The 21,940-nt window shown below is 44.2% G+C and overlaps 2 protein-coding genes across 10 annotated transcripts in view; one reads left to right on the top strand and one right to left on the bottom strand.

The window, feature by feature from the left end:
• Positions 1-3,685, top strand: part of CRYBG3 (crystallin beta-gamma domain containing 3) — a 131,823-nt gene extending 128,138 nt beyond the window's left edge. For all 4 annotated transcript variants that reach the window (XM_086675656.1, XM_086675660.1, XM_086675657.1 and 1 more), the window contains 2 exons: positions 1,190-1,349; positions 2,106-3,685. In XM_086675656.1, the coding sequence (XP_086531782.1) occupies positions 1,190-1,349; positions 2,106-2,194 (249 nt within the window). In that variant the 3' untranslated portion in view covers positions 2,195-3,685. The remainder of the gene's footprint in view (positions 1-1,189; positions 1,350-2,105) is intronic.
• Positions 3,611-21,940, bottom strand: part of RIOX2 (ribosomal oxygenase 2) — a 28,535-nt gene continuing 10,205 nt past the window's right edge. For 5 of the 6 annotated variants that reach the window (XM_086675664.1, XM_086675662.1, XM_086675661.1 and 2 more), the window contains exons 3-10: positions 20,013-20,132; positions 18,820-18,948; positions 12,961-13,064; positions 9,182-9,284; positions 8,220-8,388; positions 6,157-6,245; positions 4,496-4,582; positions 3,611-4,088 (exon numbers count right to left, since the gene is read on the bottom strand). In XM_086675664.1, the coding sequence (XP_086531790.1) occupies positions 3,930-4,088; positions 4,496-4,582; positions 6,157-6,245; positions 8,220-8,388; positions 9,182-9,284; positions 12,961-13,064; positions 18,820-18,948; positions 20,013-20,132 (960 nt within the window). In that variant the 3' untranslated portion in view covers positions 3,611-3,929. The remainder of the gene's footprint in view (positions 4,089-4,495; positions 4,583-6,156; positions 6,246-8,219; positions 8,389-9,181; positions 9,285-12,960; positions 13,065-18,819; positions 18,949-20,012; positions 20,133-21,940) is intronic. The other variant, XM_086675666.1, reaches the window with a different exon arrangement.

Below are 21,940 nucleotides of genomic sequence, written 5' to 3'. Positions count from 1 at the left end.
CAGCTCGGAGCCTGGAGCCTGCTTTGGATTCTTTGTCTCCATTTCTCTCTGCCCCTGCCCTGCTTGCACTCGGTCTCTCAAAAAGTGTATAAACATTTAAAAAAAATACTTAAAATAATGCACCTTCCTAGAAACAGTTGCATGATTATTCAGATACTGTGATGTATATTACTAAGGCTTTTCAGTGAAATCGACTTAGAAACTGAATTTTCTAGATGGGAAAATTCTCTATTTGAAGTGAAAAACTAAGGTTATCACACACTGGATATGCCTAAATGATTTTTTTAAAACCAGTGACAACTCACTGGATTCAACTGGACATTGTGCTTTTGTGACACATTCCTTACTGTGGCCCAGGTAAAATCAGGTGTCTGTGATTTAAACATGTTAAACCTTTCGCTTTCAAAATACACAAGGAAGCAGTAGTACAAGAAGTTGTTACTGGAGAAAGCTTAGAAAAACCAAGTTTACATTGTGATGCTCCTTTACTGGGGAACAGAACACCAGTTTTATTATGTCACCAATGGATTGCCTACCTTTTTCTCATCAACAAAAATGAAAAGCACTTAAGAGTAATTATCATTGGCTATCTAGCACATCACGGATGCTTTCATAGGAAAACCAAGCTCCAGTGATCCGATACGTTTATGCTAATAAACATTTAATTGTAATGCAGCAAACCTTCATTGACCATCTGTTGTTAGATGCAGGTATCCTTTTAAAAAATGAGCACCTTGGGGCGCCTGGGTGGCGCAGTCGGTTAAGCGTCCGACTTCAGCCAGGTCACGATCTCGCGGTCTGTGAGTTCGAGCCCCGCGTCAGGCCGTCAGGCTCTGGGCTGATGGCTCAGAGCCTGGAGCCTGTTTCCGATTCTGTGTCTCCCTCTCTCTCTGCCCCTCCCCCGTTCATGCTCTGTCTCTCTCTGTCCCAAAAATAAATAAACGTTGGAAAAAAAAAAAAATTAAACAAAAAAAAATAAAAAAAAAAAAAAAAAAAAATGAGGACCTCTATTTCAGTAGATCTATTTCTGTACCATCTCCTCTCAGCCATAAAGAAGACTTAAAAAGTTAGTGGAATTGTAACTATGCTATACAGTCTTTTTTAGATGGGAGTTGTGTAAAGAAAAGGGACCCCGTTCACTTGATTCGAGATGACACAGTGCTGCCAATTTTCTTCCTAATCCTCTTAGGCCAGTGATACATGCCTGGATGTGATTGGTGGCCGGGACACACCTGGAGCCAAAGTGGCTCTATGGACCGAACACGGACAGTTCCGGCAGAAGTGGAGGCTGAACAGAAATGGAACCATCAGCTCCTATCTCAGTGATCAGCTTGTCCTTGATGTTAAAGGTGGGCCTTTGAACAAACCCACAGGACAAACGTTGTGTGTCCCTGGATGTAATGTAAATTCCAAACCTCCTCCTCTTCCTGGGTAAAAGAAATACTAAGCTATTTCTAATTATTCTTGAAAAGAGATAACGCTGTTTTAATGAACAAAACAATTAGCTACTTGGATCAAGTAGGAAAAGCCTAAGGACAAACCTTAGAAGGTTTTTGTACATTAGTACAGTTGTAAAATCCTCATTTGCTACGTGATCTTTGAGAACATTTGTAAATGTGAAGCTTCATCAACTATAAGATGTCCTGTTTCTTAGAAGAAACCTCTTTTTGCTGTGAACTGCTGTACTCCTTAAAAACCCTCAGTTAAAACTGACGGTGGGTATTGTTCAAGCTTGTTTATTAGCAAGGTCCGGGCTGTTGCTTTAACTGGCTTAGTCATAGCCACTGTCCCTGTGGAAGCAAAATCACAGCCCCTGACATTCAGCCAGAGCCGCCTCCGACCCAGCGCTTTGACTGCAAAAGCAGTGTGCCCCAACAAAGCGATTCTGAACAACAATTTACACCCCTTAGTTTTTCAGTTTGAGCCATGATAAGGTCCGGTTTGAGGTTAATAACAGCTAAGCTTATTTAAACTCAGTTTTCCATCTCAGGCTGCTCTGTAAATCAAATATTATTCTACCACACAATGGGCTGAACAAAAGCTTGTGAACATGGTTAAGCACCTGTGTGAACAAATCATCTTTTCTTTTGGAATCTCTATTGTAGGAGGAAATTATTATGACAAGACGCATGTAATTGTAAATCAACCCCTGGAAGGAGAAGAAACACAGAAATGGGACATTGAAATATTGTAAGAGAATTGGCAACATCTCGAGAAAGAGCAAAGGAAGAAGGAACTTCACATCCCATGGAGAGGAAGCTCCTTGTCCTCAGACTTCTCCATCACTGAGCAGAAGGTTTTCTCCCAGGTTCCAATCCATTGTTGTTAACCGTGGAAAAGCTCAAAGTGCTCTTGCCAGCTATTCAGTGTTCCTATGAAGAACACATGTTCTGATTTCTGTGAAAGGTTCTATTCCTGCTTGATCTCCATCAAGTGTGTGTTTTCTCTCCTAAGATCCTCCTAGTAGATGGGTGTGAGTGCTAAGCACAGGACAACAGATTCCTTTAGGTCAAGTTATACTTTTCCTAGAATACCTGAAAACATATTTTCTTTTTTTAGCAATACCTGAAAACATATTTAATAAGCCTTCCTATTAAGCTGCTGTATTTAGGTAAGCCTTAAAGGTTCTTCTCTATTGAAGCTTTTATAACAGAAGCACCTTAAGTATTCATACTTGTAACTGACCCCAGGGAGGACCTCAGCTTTGTTAGGAAAAAGGCTCAAGTACTGGCATATTTTCTGTGGCCAAGCTAAAAAAAAAAAAAAAAAAAAAAAAACACAAATAACCTGTGGCCATCCTTTTCCTCTGTAGTAACAGGCACCCTTCAGGGTGGCAAGACTGTAACCAGTGGTCACCTGTCCTGGTGCTGAGGCCTCATCCTAGATTCTGCCTGATCTGCCCTCGAGGAGTGTTTAGTCACAGTTTTCTTTGCTGAAGTAAATTTCAGATGTTCAAATGAAAACCCAAATAGTATTTGAGCCTTGACTCTACCATTTTATTTAATTAAATGACTGAAAACTCAGCTTTCCATTTATAAGCAAAATCAGGTTGGATATCAAGTAATGGTTACCACCTTTAAAAATTAGTTCTTAGTATTTTTTCCTCCTGAGTTGGTTTTAAACAAATTGAGACAGCTGTTCCCCCTCATCCCCAACTTTTACCAGAAAGCAAAAAACCACCTATTTTTATATAGATTCAATCTGCTAGCAATATTTTTAAATATCCCCCTATAAGCACTTTAGAATATAAAATAACAGTGAATTGTTTAAACACAAAGACCCGCTATTTTGAGCATTTTTTTTTATAGAGACTTGGTCTTTCCATGTAAATTTCCTTCACTCTCAGGCTTTTTGTCATCTTCGAAGCAGCGTTGTAAAACTCCCTTAAGCCCATAGATGTGAGTGCCTCTCATTAGTTTGGCAGTATTTAATGAAACTTATAGGGGTAAATTTATTTTAATGGGGGGGTTATGTATACACAAAGGTATGTATATTTTCATTGTAAAAAACCAATTTAAAATTTCTTTAATTGTTGAAAAGATTTTTATAGAGCCAGTGAAGCTCTTTAAAGAAGTTGTTTCTTCCAAAGAACAAAGCCAGGTAAATGACATTCAAATTTCAGTGATACATTTATTGGAGTTGTACCTTTTCTACCACACTGGATTAAAGAAGTTTGTCAAAAGTACGGTTTTGTTACTTTCTGAGACATATACTTCATCTGCCATTCTTTCCTCCATGTGCCTCTGTAATACACATGGCCAACCAACTTCCTGAAACAGGGAGGGCTCACGTTGTTAGGTAAGGACAGTTGTAGAACCATTCCCAAGCTGCTGACTGAAAGCAACAGAAGCTGCCTAGCACATAAATGTTTGCTCCTCCTCTTCTCATACGTATGTAACAGATGGTCCGTTCTCAATTCTGGAAAGGCACTAGACTACCTGGATTAAGCATTCTGTCCACAGGGATAACACCAGATTTTCCTTTTCCTCATCTGTAGGAAGTTTCAGGTTCTTGACAGAAACAGCTGGATGGCCCCAAATTTGCTTCAGTGCATCCATATGTGATAAAGGAAAGCGAAGTCCATGAGACTGAAAAAGGACAAACCATTTAGATAAAAAATGTACTTTCATAAAAAAAACTTCTATAGTTAACCTTAAAAGTATGCAACCTACAGAACTGGCCAATTCCCATATAAAAATTTAGACTTTATGAAAGGCATCCTAGTTTATATAATAGTCATTTGCACTGCTTCATATTTATTACATTACACATTTCCTTCAAGGCTGCAAGTCCCAGCTAGGATCTTTTAAAGCTGGTATATGTACATCACAGAACTGTCTGGCTTCATCATCCCCATGCAAGGGCTTTGTCAATTGTGTGAAACGTTAAGTCCATGCTGCGATCATAAAAAAGCACATCACCCATAAATCAAAGGTAACACATTCTTCCCAGCCACCACCAAATCACAGGAAAGACATTTTAGGTTGGAACGGACCTCTGTTTCCTCATTTCCCATCATGTGTGTCTCTCTCCTGTTCTTTAAGGAATGATAGATGTAAATCATCTTTTCCTGAGTTTCGTCCTTTAAAAGAAAAAAGGGGAGGGGTGGGTTAAGTTGTCAACAACAAAATAGGAGGTGACTACTAGGAGTGTTTTCCAATAATGAAATTCAACACCCAGAATACTGTAAAGAATCCTTTTGACACAAAATGATTATATACAAGGTATATATTATAATCAGATTACTATTTGTATGTAACAAATAGGCACTTTTTAAAGAGTGTAGCTGGTAGAACATCATCAGAAATGGGGTTTAAGAAAACAAATGTTTACATATCAACTTATCAATGAAACACAAGTTTGTTCCTTTAATCCTAACAGCACAGTTTTATGTCAGAATTTGACATTCCCAGTTATAGATAAGCTGACAATTTATGAACACCATGGAGCAAATATTACCAGCCACAGGAGCTATAAAAACTTCCAATTACAGTAGCCTCCCAAATAGTCCCAACTTCCCTTCCTTTCCATCCTACACAGGGGGGTTTATCATCCTCATCAGAACCCTCACTCATTCCTGGTCACCTCTTACATCAGGGTCAAAGACCTTGGCCTGATACAGAAGGTCTCAAATTCTGTATATCAGAATAACTAGGATTTTTTTTTTTTTTAATAGGAATACAAGAGTGTATACTTCTGAGGTTTTTTTTCCTGTGTGTTTTATAAATCAGTCCTCTCCAGGTCTGGCCATGATGGCTGTGACAGTCTGCTTATAGACACACCTAGCTGCCCCACACTCTCATCCCCTTCCAATCATTTATGGAGTACCTATCAAGATAGCGAATTAAAAGGAAGAGGGTGAAGTCATAGGGCAGGGGATGGTGTCCAGGGAGCTTTACTAATAAATAGAGAAGCTCCAACCCAGAGCAGATGAAACCCAGGAATTTAAAACTTCTAAAACTTTTCCAGTTGGGGCACCTGGGTGGCTCAGGCATTTGTGCCTCCGACTCTTGATTTCAGCTCAGCTCATGATCTCACAACAGTGAGATCAAGCCCTGAATCAGCATGCCCAGCATGGAGCCTGCTTAAGATTCTCCTTCTCTCTCTTTGCCCCTCCCCCACTGGCACTCACTCCAAAAAAAAAAAAAAAAAAAAAAAAAAATTCCAGTAGAGTCAAGGATCAGTTAGCCAGTTTTGGCAACCATAGGATTAGGTGACAAGGTTATGGAATGTCGACTTTCTTCTCCATGATCTACAAGATAGAGATTTTTTGAGAAGAAACCTTCACAAAGCCATACGTAATGATAGATTTGGACAACATTCAGGAGGGGAGAGGGACTGAGGGAGGTGCATGAACAAGGGTCTGCAGTTATCTGAGCAAGAGCAGTATGGCCTGAGACCAGGCAATAATCCCCACATGAGGGGAATAAAGGAGAATCTGTGGGGATGAGGGCAAGCCCCAAACGTCCAACAGGCAGGCCTCTCTGGCCCAGTGAGATGTAAGCACCATCTGATTGATGTAAAGCCAGGGCACAAAGTTATGAGGACAGATGCATGAGGGGTAAAGGCAGGGGCCGTTTGTTAATTTGATAACCTGAGGCCCGTGACAGAAATGTTCTGAGAAAAGAGGAAACCTCCTCCCCTCTGTATACTCACAGACTGATCCTGATGCAGCCCTACTGTGAGGATGGTGTGGTCTTTAAACTGCAGTCTCACTGTGCTGTCCAACCTTGGTAACTGTCCACCTAGAAGACCCACAGGGAGAAAGACAACCTTCACAAGAGGAAACCCAGGTTGAATCTTGTCTGTGGGTAAAATCTAAATGTGGGGTACCCTCCAACTCAAGTATTGGCTTACCCTGTATTTATAATGATACTGAAATATAGTTTACATCCTTATGGAGCTCATTCTTCCAGTGCAGATGTTTAACAGATCAGTAACGATAGATGGTTAAGCATATTAAATAGATGTATACAATACCATGGAAGCATGACAACTGTCACAATAGGGCCACCATGCCTTCTGCACACAACACTCCCTTCCCCAGTTTCTGTCCTCTGCCTCTTGCTCTACACGTGGACCCTGAAAGGACTGCGTTCAAACCGCACCATCTCACCAACTAGTTGTATAATCATAGCAAATTATTCTATCCATGTAGGTCAAGCATAAGATCATAAAAGCCAGCTAATAAAATTCACAGAAATAAAAAAATAGTCCTTTCCCAAGTTAGATTTAACTTAGTGAAAAAGTAGCCACTAAAAACAGACTAATCTTACAGGGTCATCTGGTTAAAGAGTCTTGAAAAAACAGAGCCTTATGGACGATAATGGCTAAGACAAGGAAAACCTTAGAGAAGATATTCCGTGCCATAAGCTGATACTCAGAAAACGGTTCTATAAAGATGAAAATATATGCTGAAAAAAATCTGCTTTGAATAGGACCAAACTAATTCTAAACTTCCCCTAAAGATTGTACTAAAAACATAAATAGAATCAATGTTAGAGGCAACCTTATAGACTATTTCAGTGGTTCTCAACTATGATAAATAAGGTTTTAATAAAAATTAGTAAAAATGAGACTCTTACTCCATGGTGAAAGCACCAAGCAGCCTGAGATTGGGCCTGGAGCTCACAGCCACGTGTCAGTGCTCTGCTGAACACAGTCCCCCTGAACACCAACAGTAAGCAAGGCCCCTCCTCTGTGAGAGAGCCAGACTAAAACAAGACCGCTCCACAATCATGTCTGAACTCAGGCAAAAGCAAGAACTTTGTCCCAACCTCCAAAAGGACCACAGGTCCCCATCCTGCTAATCCGGGAAGCAGATCCCATTTTACTAATTCCAACTTCAGCTTCCTTTCACTCCTCCTGCCTACAGAAGACCCAATTAGACTCCCTATTTTCTGTCAGCATCCAACTCAGAGCAAAGCCCCACTCTCTTAACCCTCCTAAAAAATCACCTAACCAGAGCCCAAATCCTATAAAGCCTTCCAACACTCTTTTACTGAGATGCCCCACAACCCTCAATAGTGTGCGGTCTTCCCAGTTGCAGTAAGTCCTAAACCCATTTGTCCCCCTGCAGGAGTGCCATACTGATGGTATGCTATCACCATCTATCCACAAGTGTTAGGTCATTTGCAGCCTAAACCTGTCCCAAAGTAGTCACATGGGACTTAGGGAAAGTTGGTGACCACCTTGGGCATTCTTAAATTTCACCTGCTGGTGGCAACATTTTACCCATCACTGAGTTCATCTTGTTGGAATTAGTTCAGTGTTCAAGTTATTAAAACTTCCTGAAGATGATGAATACCAGAGGACCCATAAATACACCTATTTTTCACCCACAATCACAGGGCTCTTTCTCCCCAACATGCTGGGAGGCAGGATGCCTAAAGGTACAGCATGTCCTATCCAAACGTAACACGCCAAAGACAGATCCTGGTCCACCTTACCAGCTTCTTGGGGCACCTGAGTGGCTCACTGGTTAAGTGATGGACTTTCGATTTTGGCTCAGGTCATGATCTCACGCTTCGTGAGATGGAGCCCTACATTGGGCTCTGCACTGACAGCATGGAGCCTGCCTGGAGATTTTCTCTCCCTCTCTCTCAAATAAACTTTAAGATGCTTCTTACTTTCCATCTTCCCAAAGAGGAGCCCACCCAGGAAAGCCTCAAAATATCCCACATCAGCCCAACCACCTAGAAGAAAAGCAAAAGCTCCACCTGGCGTTGAAAACTCTGATCCGTCTCCCATATGGTAAGGGGGAAGTCTGTTCATAACAAAATCCTTCTTCATGTCTGCTGAAAGCAGCTCTTTGGTGCCCTCCAGGCGGTCTGCAAGGGTCCTCAGAAAGCCACTTAATCTTGTTGCAACAGCTGTGGCTTCCACCTGCTGGAAAGAGAAGTGAGTGCTGGCCCAAACTCCAACAAGACTTACCACCAAGGTCCTGGTCTCCAAAGTAGTACACTGAGCATAATCACCCAGTACAGACGAAGATCCATGACGCTTCTGGGGGTACGGGGCAGGGGACAACCAGTGTGTTTAAGAATACCCCATTATTTCCTTGTAACCATTATTCATCATAAGCTGCCTTTTGTTAGCCAAAACAAGATCAATTGTCAGGATTTTGCCTAGAAAGAGGGATCCCTAGAAATATGGTGCAGTCTCGGCTCTGCCTTTAGGAAGGCAACTCATCGTCCTGAGGTGACTGCTTCAGACAGTGAAAGTAACCTTTGCTCATCTTAGCACTAATTCAGTCACCTCAAAACTAGCCTAACAGTGCTGCTGTTTCAAACATAAAACAAGGATGCAGGGGAAAGCCAGGAATACCCCAGTACCCCAAGGATCTCCTGTGGGTCTCTCCTAAGTAATCATGTGCAATCAATCTATGGCTCTCCTAGCCACACGTCTTACTTATTCAACCACTTATTCAGCCAGCGTCCTCACAGCGCCTGCTACTGCCACCGTGACATATGGAAAGAGGGCTGTCTGCACAACACCCTAAGCTCTTTGGGTCCCACGTCACGTGCGGCACGACCCTCCTCTGCAAACCTCCCAGCTCTGCCGTCAGCCCAGGAGACAAGCTTGACTCCTGTGGGAGGAAGGATCCTGGGGTTCCTCCGAGGGGGACCACAGCTTCCGCCGGCCTGGGCTGCCACTCCCCCCACCCGCCTTCACTCCTCACCAGGAGCAGCTGCCGGGGTATGCCAGCCCGGAACTCCAGATCTTCCTTTGCGGTGTCAAACACAAGCCCCGACATGGTGTCCAAAAGGAAATCTCCCCATGAACTGCAACATGCACCAAAAAAGAAAACAGACCACACACGGAATTTACAAAAAACACTGATTTCGAGAGTAAATCCCAAAGCTACAAAGGGCATTCCAACTTTCTTCCCTTCCCCAGGCATCGTGAGTTTAATTAATTTGACATTACTCAGCACAAATTTAAAAGACCTTCATCAATCACACAGCTTCTCTCCCCCGCCTTTCCCAGACACTCACGTGGAAAGTTAAAAGTGGGAAGCTAGACTTTATTCACAATTTTTCCTAAAGATACCACACAATCATATACAGTCTAAGTGGGAAGTTCAAGGGACCAATATTTTTTAATGTCTTTAACTATAACACAAGTGTCTATGAGAGGAGCTTTGTAGGAGATTTTAACAATTATAGGACATAAAAAATGTTTATGTTCAAAAACTCCAAAAGAAATACATTTAGGGTAACCGTAAGATCCCTAGACTGTGTAATCATCTGAACTGTTAGACGCTACATTTTCCTTTTTCCCTTGTAACAGAGGGGCACTCTTCCCCAGTAAAATATCCAACATCACAATTTTAAAATAGTCAACTTGCAACTTGTTGAAACTCTAGCAGTGGTTTACTGGGATAGAAGGGTAGAATCCAATGGCCAAAAATAACATCTAGGGATGAGCATCGGTGTTCAATTACCTGTGCTTTCTCTGGGGCATTTACCACTGGCTCACTCCCAAATGTGTGCCACTGTAAGAAATGCTCTGTGGGGTTGCTCTCTTTAAACATTTCTTAGCTGTTTAAAATTTTCCAAGGGGCGCCTGGGTGGCGCAGTCGGTTAAGCGTCCGACTTCAGCCAGGTCACGATCTCGCGGTCCGTGAGTTCGAGCCCCGCGTCAGGCTCTGGGCTGATGGCTCGGAGCCTGGAGCCTGTTTCCGATTCTGTGTCTCCCTCTCTCTCTGCCCCTTCCCCGTTCATGCTCTGTCTCTCTCTGTCCCAAAAATAAATAAAAAACGTTGAAAAAAAAATTAAAAAAAAAAAAATTTTCCTCAGTGTCACCAGATTTCAAATTGCCGGCTACGTGCAAAATGGAAATTCACAGTATGACTTTTGCTTCTCACCCACTAAGCAAAATTAACACTTTTATGCTTCCCTTCCGGAAAAGTGGCAAACGAAGACAAAAGCCACATCAGAGGCACTTTCCCTAAGACGTCCACCCTTTGGCATCTTCACCACTTTATAACTTCACGTTACACCCAACCTCACAGATCTGACTGCGTGAACCTCCTCCTGGAGATTTTTCACCAGCACAAAAATAAGCTCCTTTTGCAAGGCCATAGGTGAAATCATGTGGCAGTAGCTCATGAAGAGATTAACTGCAGCTAACCAGAGCTCTGTGCTCTTTTCAGAGTCAGAATGGATGTTGGGCCTTTCCAGAATTTGAGGTTAATACCTCTTGAGGGGTTCACCTTGGTAAAATAGCCAAACCAACCTGCTGCTGTCCCACAGAGGTCCCAGAAATTCCCAAAAAAGCTACCCTTAAGAGGTGTTAGGAAAAGGCCCCGAAATCCTCACCCTGCCACAGTGCCTTCAAGAGTACTAGGACCAAAGCACAGGGACATCTCTGGGGAGCAATGGTTCTTGAGTTAAATTTGTCCCATTCTAGCCCCAGAACCACTGATAAAGGCTCAGGTCAGAGTCTAACCTACACACATCAGTCATGGCGTCCATCCACATCCCCAGCTGACCAAAGACATGGGTGGGACCCAGGGAAGAGCCCACTAGCTCTTCACTCTTGGAACTAGGAAACAGTTTAGCAAAAGTAAAAGCTATTAAGTCCACTGAGATAAAGGGAGGTCAGACAAGGAACCTAATAATGGCTTATGGTGAGTCAATGTTATGAGTGAACAGAAGATGAGGAAAGACAACAAAGTACGTGAAAAACCAATTACTAGGAAACCAGTCGGGGCCAGTAAGTGAAATGCAAAAGACAGAGAATCACAGAAAGAGGGAGGAGCTGAGTAACATTAATGGCGGGACACCAGAAGCTACACGGACATTCATGGTGCCAAACTGGCTGTCAAGGCCCAGAGGTACTTTGTACCCACAGTGAACTTCAGGTTCTGGCCTCCCTGTGGCTGGCTCTTTCCACTTCCTACAATCCCACTCCCTCAATTGTCCCCGCTCTTCTTAAGCTGGCCTTGGTGACTTTCTGTTCCCGGCCATGCCCAAGAATCTGCCTAGCCACAGTGACAAAGGCATTTTTCATAAGCTTTGGCCTTCTATTTGTGGGCAAGGACTGCACTAACTTTAGGCCAGGCTCCAGCAAGTTCCTCTGAGCAGCCTCTTAAACGCAGGGGTTAATTTCACCCAGAAAACCCAGATGAGGAAGTAGAAGTACCTTACTAACTTGTTTTGCAAGTTATGGCTTTGAAGGTAGGAGGGGACTTGGCTGTCCGTCAGGACTAGAATGCCTCTCCTACTTTGACCTTCTGACCCACCTCTACTTACTCATCCTTTGAGACTCACTCAGCTTGGGTGTCAAGTCATTTCTGAAGCCTTCCTAGATGCCCCAGCTTGGCAAAATGCATTCCTCTATGCTGCAAGAGTTCCCCCTGCAGACCCATGATGGAATCTGCCCCGACTTCCAGACTGCAAGTTCTCTCAAAGCCCCTTCAGTAACAGGCCTGCATTCCCAGCAACTAGCACAGCGGCTGGTGCCTGCAGGCTGCAATACAGTAATGACTTTCAAGGAGGTCTGGACTACTAGCAAGGTCGCTGCTGTTCGGAAACCACTCAACAGGGAGGGCGCTTCTGCCCAGGTCCTGTGAGGAGGCACTCACCGAAATGGAACACAGTTTTAATTAGAACTGTTTTCAGCACATGTGAGTTTAGGTCTTACTGTTCCAGACTTCCTCTCCTACATAACTTCATGAACTTTTTTTTTTTTTTTTTTTTAATTTTTTTTTTCAACATTTACTTATTTTTGGGACAGAGAGAGACAGAGCATGAATGGGGGAGGGGCAGAGAGAGAGGGAGACACAGAATCGGAAACAGGCTCCAGGCTCTGAGCCATCAGCCCAGAGCCTGATGCGGGGCTCGAACTCACGGACCGCGAGATCGTGACCTGGCTGAAGTCGGACTGAGCTCAACCGACTGCGCCACCCAGGCGCCCCCATGAACTTTCATAAAAGACAGAAACCTTAAAAGAGATCCAGAGGTTTCACTGGACACGAGGGTTTCTGTTTGGGGTGATGAAATGTTTTGGAAACAGATAGTCGTGATGCTTACACAACAGTGTGAATGTAATTACTGTCACCAAATTGTACACTTAAAAATGGTTACAGTGGCATATACTACGTTGTAAATATTTTACTGCAATAAAAGATTTTTAAAAAGAGACAGACTACCAGTCCAGCCTGGCATCATTAACACTGCCACACCTACAGCTATGGTTCTTTCGTCCCAAATTTGCGAGTCTTCATTGGGTAAATCCCAATGTTCATGGCATTCCCAGGAGGAATCCCCGACGGGGTGATGGCAGGGAGAAGACTCTAAAGGAGTATGGAATTAGCAAGGGAGCCTGAATGAAACCCCTGAGATTGGATAAGCAGGACAGTAGTGGCCAACTCCCTCATTCCCTTCCGTGTGTGGTTGCCCCAGGCCACAACTTGAGCTGCCCTGGGACACGAGGCTGAGAAGAGGGTCATACTTGTTCTGGTAGGTGCTGATGGTCACGTGAGTAGAGTGGGCCAGACCTGGAGGAGTGTCCGCTTGATGAATGGTCCCTCTGGGGAAGTACAGGAGATCACCCGGCTAAAGGAAGAAAAAGAAAAGGGAGGAGGGAGTTAATAAGGAGGAGGTCTTCTCAATCCCTTGTCTTAAAGAAACAAAAATAGGCTCTGAGTTTCAGTTCTCCCTTCTAGAGACCTTCTACTTACTGATTCATGGGGTGGTCTGTATGCTGGGCTCCTGGGGTCCCGTTAGTCTAGCTTCACTGTGCCTGAGTCTGTTACTGTGAACCCCAGTCCTGAGAGGCTTTCAGTACCCGAAGTCACTTTCGTTATTCACAGCCGAGACCAGTTACACTTGAAACTGCCCCATCCCAATCCAGGGATCAAGCAGGTGACCTCCTGTGTCTGGGAAGCCTGCACCCTTCCTCTCCACCCTCTGAAGGGTCCAGTGATCAAGAGTAGAAGCTTTAGAGTCATACAGACGTTGCCATTTACTGGCGAGGAACCTCAGAAAATTAACCCACCAAAGCCTCAGTTCCTTCACCTGTAAAATGGAGGCAATGGCCCAAAATTCACAGACTTATTTTCAGGATTAAAGGAGATGCCATATCCAGAGGTCTTGGAACAGTGACAGGCAGATGGTTGTACCGTAAGTACTATTTTACCTGCCACTCCCCCATCAACCATCAGGAAGTTTGTGAGCTCTTCCAGGAAGGGTCGAGGTCCATCGTGTGTCCTCCAGAACCTGAACTCCCAAAGCATCAGGTGTACAATAGAGGCTCAATGAATGTGTGGATGACTAGTTGAAAAACCATGTAACCCTTCCCTTGAACCTAAAAACTAGATGGAACTGAAGATCAGTCCCCCTCTTGGGCAGGTGAGCCGCCTCCATCCTGTGCTAGGTCTCGCCCAAGCCAGGGGACAGAAATATCCTTCCTAAATCACTCCTGAAGCTACATCCTCCCCAATCCCACCCAGACGAGAAACATTCCATATAGCAGTTGCCTTAGGAGGAGAGGCAATCCTGATAGCCGCTAGCCTCCCGTCTGCAACACGGGAAGCAGTCTGACTCTGGTTAAGAGCCCAGGAGGTGTGGTTCAAGAGACAGCAGATAAAAAGACAAACAAACCAAAAACCCTTTCCTTAACGTTAAGATTTTCCTTTGAAAGAAACAGTATACAATTAAATATATTCATAAGGGCTATCTTAGGGGCTCATTCACCCTGAACGACACCAAACTGACAGGGAAATTACCACTTGAAGCAAATGCTTCACTCACAATTACAGCTATCATTTGCTCAGTGTCTCTGCACCACCCTCCAAATGAGACCTTCATTCATTCATTCATTCATTTATTCATCCCACAAACATTTGGTTAACCCCTCTCCATCCTCCTCCCACGCCAGGCAAGATGTGAGGCACCGGGGTTAGAGCATTAAACAAAGACCTGCCCCTTTGTAGTTCATTTGAGATGAGAGCAAACATTTGAGAAGAGAGAAGAGACAATGAATACAAGAAAAACACTCGAGTGGGGCGAGGCAGAAAATAAAGCAGTAAATAATGTCAAGCAGTGGTAAGTGCAATGAAGACAAAGAAGCAGAAGACGGACATGAATGATGCATATGGAGGTGATGGGCAGGGTGTGCCTGGGTTAAGAGATGCCACTGTCATCCAGGATGGGCGCTAAAACCTCACTCTGCTAGACTGACATTTCAATTGAGACTTTGGAGAATGAGCAAGCTAGCCAAGTGACTACCTGGGCCAAAAGGATTCCAGGCAGGGGGAAGAGCAAGGGCAAAGGTCCTGAGGTGAAAAATGTGCTTGGGTCCATGTGGCAGGAGAGCAGTGAGGGTGGAAATGATGGGAGGTGAAGTGAGAAGGCAGCAGAGGGGCTGGATTACAGGACCTTCTGGCCTGTTTTAAAGACTTTGGCTTTTATTCTGGATTTAATAGAAAGCTACTGTAGATCTGGGCAAAGGGTACAATGGATCTCAAAAGATCATTATGGTCATGTCAGAAAAGCCTGCAAAGGGGATACCAGATAGGAGGCTTTTGTATAAATTCACATCCAAGGGTTTTATCCTGAACAAGCAGGAAAATGTGTCACATTTACAGGAAAGAAGGCTGGGGACAGCACGAAATGGGAGTTTGCTTTGCAGAATACTAAGTTTGTGACACCTTTTATCTTTCCAGTAGAGACATTAAGTAGGCAGTTGGATAGGAGTTTAGAGATGTGGGCTAAAGACAGGACATAGCATTGCAAATACATCAGTCTAAAGGGAATTTATTTTTAATTTTTTTTTAATGTTTATTTGTGAGAGAGAGAGAGAGACCGTGTGAGTCGGGGAGGGGCAGAGAGACAGGGAGACACAGAATCTGAAGCAGGCTCCAGGCTCTGAGCTGTCAGCACAGAGCCCGACGCGGGGCTCGAACTCACGAACCGTGAGATCATGACCTGAGCCGAAGTTGGACGCTTACCGAGTGAGCCACCCAGGGGCCCCAATTTATTTATTTTTAAATGTCTTATTTTTGAGAGAGAACAAGTGGGGAGTTGCAGAGAGGGAGGGGACAGAGGATCCAAAGCAGGCTCCTCACTGACAGCAAAGAGCCAGATGCGGGGTTTGAACTCACAAACCGTGAGGTCATGACCTGAGCTGAAGTCTCAGCCCCTCTAGAGGGAATTTAAAACCATGGGAGTGGGTATGGATTGAGGAAAGAGGTCCAGGAAATAAACCCTGGCATCCTAACTTTCAGAGGTGCAAAGACTGAAGATAAAACAGCCAAAGAGAATGAAGAGGAACAGCCAGTAAGCAGCAAAGAGAAGCCAAAGAGGCTGGCATCCTAGAAGCCCAGTGAGGAAGGTGGGAGTGAACCACTGTGTGCAATGAGGCTGACAGGAGGATGCTAAGATGGGGACTCAGACGGGGGCACCTGGGTGGTTCAGTCGGTTAAGCGTCCAACTTCGGCTCAGGTCACGATCTCACGGTTTGTGGGTTCGAGCCCCATCAGACTCTACACTAACAATGCGAAGCCTCCTTGGGATTCTCTCCCTCTCCCTCTCTCTCTGCCCCTCCCCTGATCATGCTCTCTATCTCTAGCTCAGAATAAATACAACTTTAAAAAAAGGAATGATGGGAACTCGGAGGCAAGCACTGTACTTGACAACGTGGTAGTCCCTGGTAACCTTGGGGAGACTGGTCCTGGAGCAAATCTGGGGGTGGGGGGGTGGGGAGCCTCCTGGGAGGTGTTCCCAGGAGCAGGAGAGAAGACTGGGCAGGGTCCCTGAAGATGTCTGTGGCCTAATCCCCGGCATCTATAAATATAGATGATATGAATAGGCTGTGAATGGAATTAAAGTTGCTGAGAGGGAAATTATTCTGGATTATCCAGGCAGGTACGACATAATCACAAGGATCCCTAAAAGTAGAAGATGGTATAGGAGGAGAGAACCAAAGAGATGTCAGCGTGAGAAAGACTGGGCTCTATGTTCCTGGCTTTGCAGATGGAGGAAGGGCTGTGAGCCAAGGAATGCAGGAGGTCTCTAAAAGCTAGAAAAAGCATGGAAATGGATTCTCCCCTAGAGTCTCTGGAAGGAACAGTCTTGCCAATACCTGATTTCAGCCAAGGAAAACCAAATCCCTTCTGGACTGATGAACTGCAGAACTAAATGTGTGTTGTTTTAAGCCACTGAATTTGTGGGAATTTGTGGTAATTTGATAAGCAGTAATAAATGTACTGACATACAGCCGTCTCTTCCAAGGAGTTTCATTGTAAAGGAGGCATCAAAACCTATCCTTCCGGGACACCTGGATGGCTCAGTTGGTAAAGCATCCGACTTTGGCTCAGGTCATGTTCTCACAGTTCTTGAGTTTAACCCCCACATCAGGCTCTGCGCTGACAGCTCAGAGACCGGAGCCTGCTTCAGATTCTGTGTCTCCCTCTCTCTCTGCCCCTCCCCGCTCACACTCTGTCTCTCTCAAAAATAAACAATTAAAAAAAACAAAAAACAAAAAACTTCAGTTCTTACAACCTACAAGGTAAATATTATGCTCTCATTTTCAATAAAGGAGAAACTGAGACTGACATAAACAACTTGCCCAAGAACACATAGCTCTTAAGCGACCACAGCTACATTCAAAACCAGGCATGTCAGGCCCCAAAACCACAGAGTGGTGCTTCCATCACAGGGGTGGTCTTCATCCCAAGATCCCAGGTGTGATGACCTTCGTCGTGGCCTTCATGCCCACCCCGCCCAGAATGACTCAGCTTTTCTGTTTCATATACTAAGCATTTATGCCAAGATTTCATTTGAGGATCTTCGGTGGTTTAAAATTCACATGTATATAAATGTGCAATTGCGAAAAAACCCTACGGTACCTGATGCTTGCCTTTCTCCTCCTAGGAGACTCAGGGCTGCTCTTAATGAATGGAGATCCTCACAAGTGTGACCAATGGGCATCGCTCCATGACATCCCGGCCTCCCAGCACCGCCTCACAGAACCCACATCATCTATACCTGAAGACCACTATAAAGACTAACTTTCTTGGGTAGGGCCAGTTGGCTGTCATCAAGCTAAGGAACTCAGCCTGGGCCTCAGAGACCATGGATAGCTTAATCTTTCCCTAAAAATAATCAAACAAGAGCCTATTCAACATGCTTCATGGAGAACAAGGGTTGGTAAACTCTTTTTGTAAAGGGCTCCATGGTAAACATTGGTTCATGGGCCATGTGGTCTCTGTGGCAACCAGCCAACTCTATGGGTGCAATGTGAATGGAGCCCTAGACAATAAATAAGGAATACATATGGTTGTGTTCCGGTAAACGTTATTTACAAAAACAGGCAGCAGGCCATTATTTCTGGCCCATGTGCCATGGTCTGCTGACTGTTGACCAAGAACTTAAAAAAATGATACCTTTATTGTGTCCATTCAAATCTCCTGTAATGTAAGCACACATCAAAAAAGGAGATTGGTTCTCCTAGGTACCGGCGGGCAGGAAAACTTTTTAAAATCAAGAAAGGTCCATAAGGCATTGAGTAGTTATAACTAGTGATAAATTCAAGACACAAGAAATGCAAAAACAGTAACTATACACATCAAGTTGGTAGAATCTCTGGAATGGTTTGAGCTAACTATGGTATCTTAATTCAATATATAAAGTTGAATTAAGGACCTATTCTCATCCCTCTAAGATTTTTTTCTCAGCAATCTCACCTGCTAGGGATTGGCTACGAGTCCACCCAGGCTAACTGCTCAAACACAGACTCTTTCTGTAGCAAGATGCCGGCGAGCCTGCCACCACGATCAAGCCACCTGGCTTCCCGGAGTAAGATTCCTTAAGACCTTTCATTATTACTATTCTTCTGGTGGCTACACATGCAGGGGGAGGGAGGGGAGTGCAGAGAGGGTCTACTGTACAATTAGGAGGAGAGTGGGTCATGCTAGCATTCTACCAACAAAAAAACTAAGAAGCCCCTGGCTGTGCTCTGCCTGAGCAAGCTACAGCCCAGTCCTGACTGCTCTCTTAGATTTGGTGAAGCTGCCCCAGGCCAAACCTTCCACTTCTCAGTCAGTAGTCACCGAGCTCATAATCCATTCCTGTGGAACTTGGGTTATATTTGAAGACAGGTTGTTTGGAAAATGAATGTAACATTTCCTCAGCTCAACTCTACACATGCAAACACCAAGTCTCCTTTACAAGCTGCACGTGGCCGAGTGAGAGCCACCCTCCCCCCCCCCCCCACGCTCTTGCGTGTATTCTGAGGACCATCACACAAACACTAAACCCCAGACCTGAACTTGACTCACGAGCAGCTCCCGTGATAGAGGTCCCGTACCTTCAACGTGAACTCATGTGTCGGCCTCCCAATCCTGTCCTCGGCCTCCACGCTGTACTCTCGTGCCAGGGGCACAGTGGGGTGGTAAAGGCACCAGTGTTTCTCCCCCTCCAGCTGCAGGATGAAAACCTAAAGACAGCCACAGGACCTGGGAATGTCAGCTTCTGGACAATTCATGAGGCAAAGCGGTTCTAGGGTATTAGCCCCCCCAAGGGCTTCGATGAATTACACATTCCAGATGGAAAATAAAAATGAGAGATTAGTGATATGTTTCACTCTACACTTGAATAAAAGTTGCCACTACTGCTTTTCACTTTTTAAAAAACAGGTCATCATGAACCTTGATACTGGAAGGATATTCATTCTTTTCAGTGTAATAAAGCCTCACTGGGCTCTTTATATCCCACTATCTCCTTCCTTTAAGTCTTCTATCAGACAACAAAGCCCATAATCTCTGAGGGAAAAGCCAAGTTTGAGAAATTACTCATGGTGCCTAAAATCCTGAATATCATCCTTGGCAGATAGGAAAACGTCAAGTTTTTTATTCTTCATTCAGCCAAAGATATCTTAAAGCTCTGTTTAAAATATTAAAAACAAAATCAAAAACTTTTGGGAAATGTATTGCTATCAAATTGCCTTCAGAGGGGGGAAAAAGGACACGTTTTACTAATAACTGTATTAGTATAAAAATAAAAGTACAAAATGCCCAAGCCAAAGAGTTACCTTTTTTGGCAGCCACATGAGAGTGAAGCAACACTTGTCAAGGTGCCAGTGCTTAAGTGAGACCATGACCTTCATTCAAGCTGCCCCAAGATTTTCACAAATGGAAAAAATTATCCATTTTTGGCAGCTCCAGAAAAAGGACAAAATGAAAGCAGATGTAAAGATTACTTGTGACCTCACTTTATTAAAACCCTTACGTTGTGAAATTACAGAAAAAGCCACTCATGCTTTTCTGTGGACAGATTCAATAAATACCTGTTTTGTAGGGATATGTAGCTCTTTATATTAGTAAGGCTGGAAACCATCTCTCCTGTTTGAGAATGAGCAGGAAGCCAGCTTGGTGGGATTAATTTGGCCCAACATCTAGGTGAGGTCAGGATCTCTAAGACCACACAGCAAGAAGGGCAGAGAGCTGAACTGAACCCTGACAGCTAACCCAGGCCCCAAGAGAACAATTTTCTTCCTCTTACCTCGACATCATCATAATGGGGTGGGAGGCCCTGGGATCCTGCAGGGGTTATGTATACATTCGAGCCAACCAAGGAGCCAAAGTAGCATTCTAGCTTCTCCTGGATCCTCCAAAGCTCATCCTGAAAAAGAAAGGAGGATAGGAGAAGAGGTGAAAAGTATATTAGAAATAAGAGGAAAGACACATTCTTACTCACTTAGCAAGTCTTTATGCTGCAGCTATTATGTTCCACATACCCAAGAATTCAGCAGTGAAAGAGCCAACGCCTGTGCCCTGGAGAACCTTCCATCCTGGTGCAGACCAGCACAGACAACGAGAAACTGGCAAAGCAGGCAATCAAGAGTCATGCAGGATTTTAAGCAGGACAATGACATGATCTAATTTATGTTAAAAAAATTTTTTTTTAATCTTTATTCACTTTTGAGAGACAGAGCCTGAGTGGAGGAAGGGCACAGAGAGAGGGGAGACACAGAATCCCAAGCAAGCTCCAGGCTCTGAGCTGTCAGCACAGAGCCCGACGTGGGGCTTGAACCCACGAACCATGAAATCATGACCTGAGCCCAAGTCGGATGCTTACCAACTGAGCCACTCAGGTGCCCCTTAATTTACATTTTTAAAAGCTCACTCTGGCTGCTATGTGGAGAATGGCCTGGAGAAAAGCAAGAGAGATCAGTCTGGAAGCTACTAAGGCAGTCGCCCAGGCCAGAGATGACCAGGGTGGTGGGGGAGAAGCAGAGAGGGGCAGATGCACCCTGGAAGCAGCACTGGCAGGGCCTGGGAGGCACCAAGTACAGTGGGCTGGTGGAAGGGGAAGACTATTCAAACCCTCCTGGCTTTGGATGGGCAATTAGTGCCTGGTTCCACTTATTGAAATAGTAAAGACTTATTAGAGAACAAGTTTTTTTGCAGGGGCGAAAGGGGAGATGTGTGCAGGGAGAGTTATACATTGGTTCCAGAGAGAGACAGACAGAGAGAGAGAGAGAAAGAGAGAGAAAGAGAGAGAGAGAAAGAGAGAGAAAGAGAGAATATGAATCCTGATTTTCCCAAGCAGATGAGAAGGGAAGCCACATGGTTATTAGCACTTTCTCTATTCCAAGCCCTGTTTCTAAGGGCTTTTACATATACTGGTTATATATGTCCCCAACAACCCTGTGTCTCTCATAAGGTGAGCACTATCATCCTTCCTGGTTTACAGACGAGGAAACTGAAGCATGAGAACACACAGCTACTAGATGACGTGGCCAGGATTTAAATCCAGGCAGCCTGGCTTGAGCACTTTAACCATGGCTCCATATTGCCTCTTTTGGAATTATCTTAAGGAAAACACAGGTCACCTACAAGGACTCTAATGGACATTCAAGACCCCAAGTCTCAAGTGTATGAAAGTACGGTGCCTGACACACAACAGACACTAAAATGTTTTTTTTTTTTTTTAATTTATTTATTTGCCTATTTTTGAGAGAAAGAATGCATGAGCATGAGTGTGCCCACAATCAGGGGAGGGGCAGAGGGACAATCCCAAGCTGGCTCCACTCTGGCAGCGGCAGCCCCATGTGGGACTCGAACTCACAAACCATGAGATCATGACCTAAGCTGAAACCAAGAGTTGGACACTTAGCCAATTGAGCCACTGTAGTGCCCCGCTAAAATGCATTTTTAAAAATTTGGTGAGTAAACCAATAACCACAGCTTAGGAATCAATCCTACCATTTGACTGAAAAAGGACCTACAGTATTAAAAGTTTCAAGTGGAAAAGAATTAGGTCAGTATAAAAAAAGCTTTGGGAGACATCTTTATAAAGACTACTGGGCTACTCTATTTATAGATCTCAAGGGTTCTACTTAACACAGGAAGAATAATTTAATGGCTTCTGAATAGCTCCAAAGAGTTAAGAGAGCTCCCAAGAAGCCTAATTTATACCAGGGAGGG

The sequence above is a fragment of the Puma concolor genome, chromosome C2, assembly GCF_028749965.1.
Source record: "Puma concolor isolate L17-30 chromosome C2, mPumCon1.1.hap2, whole genome shotgun sequence".
Taxonomy (NCBI): Eukaryota; Metazoa; Chordata; class Mammalia; order Carnivora; family Felidae; genus Puma; species Puma concolor.
This window is presented reverse-complemented; position numbering and strand designations above follow the sequence as displayed.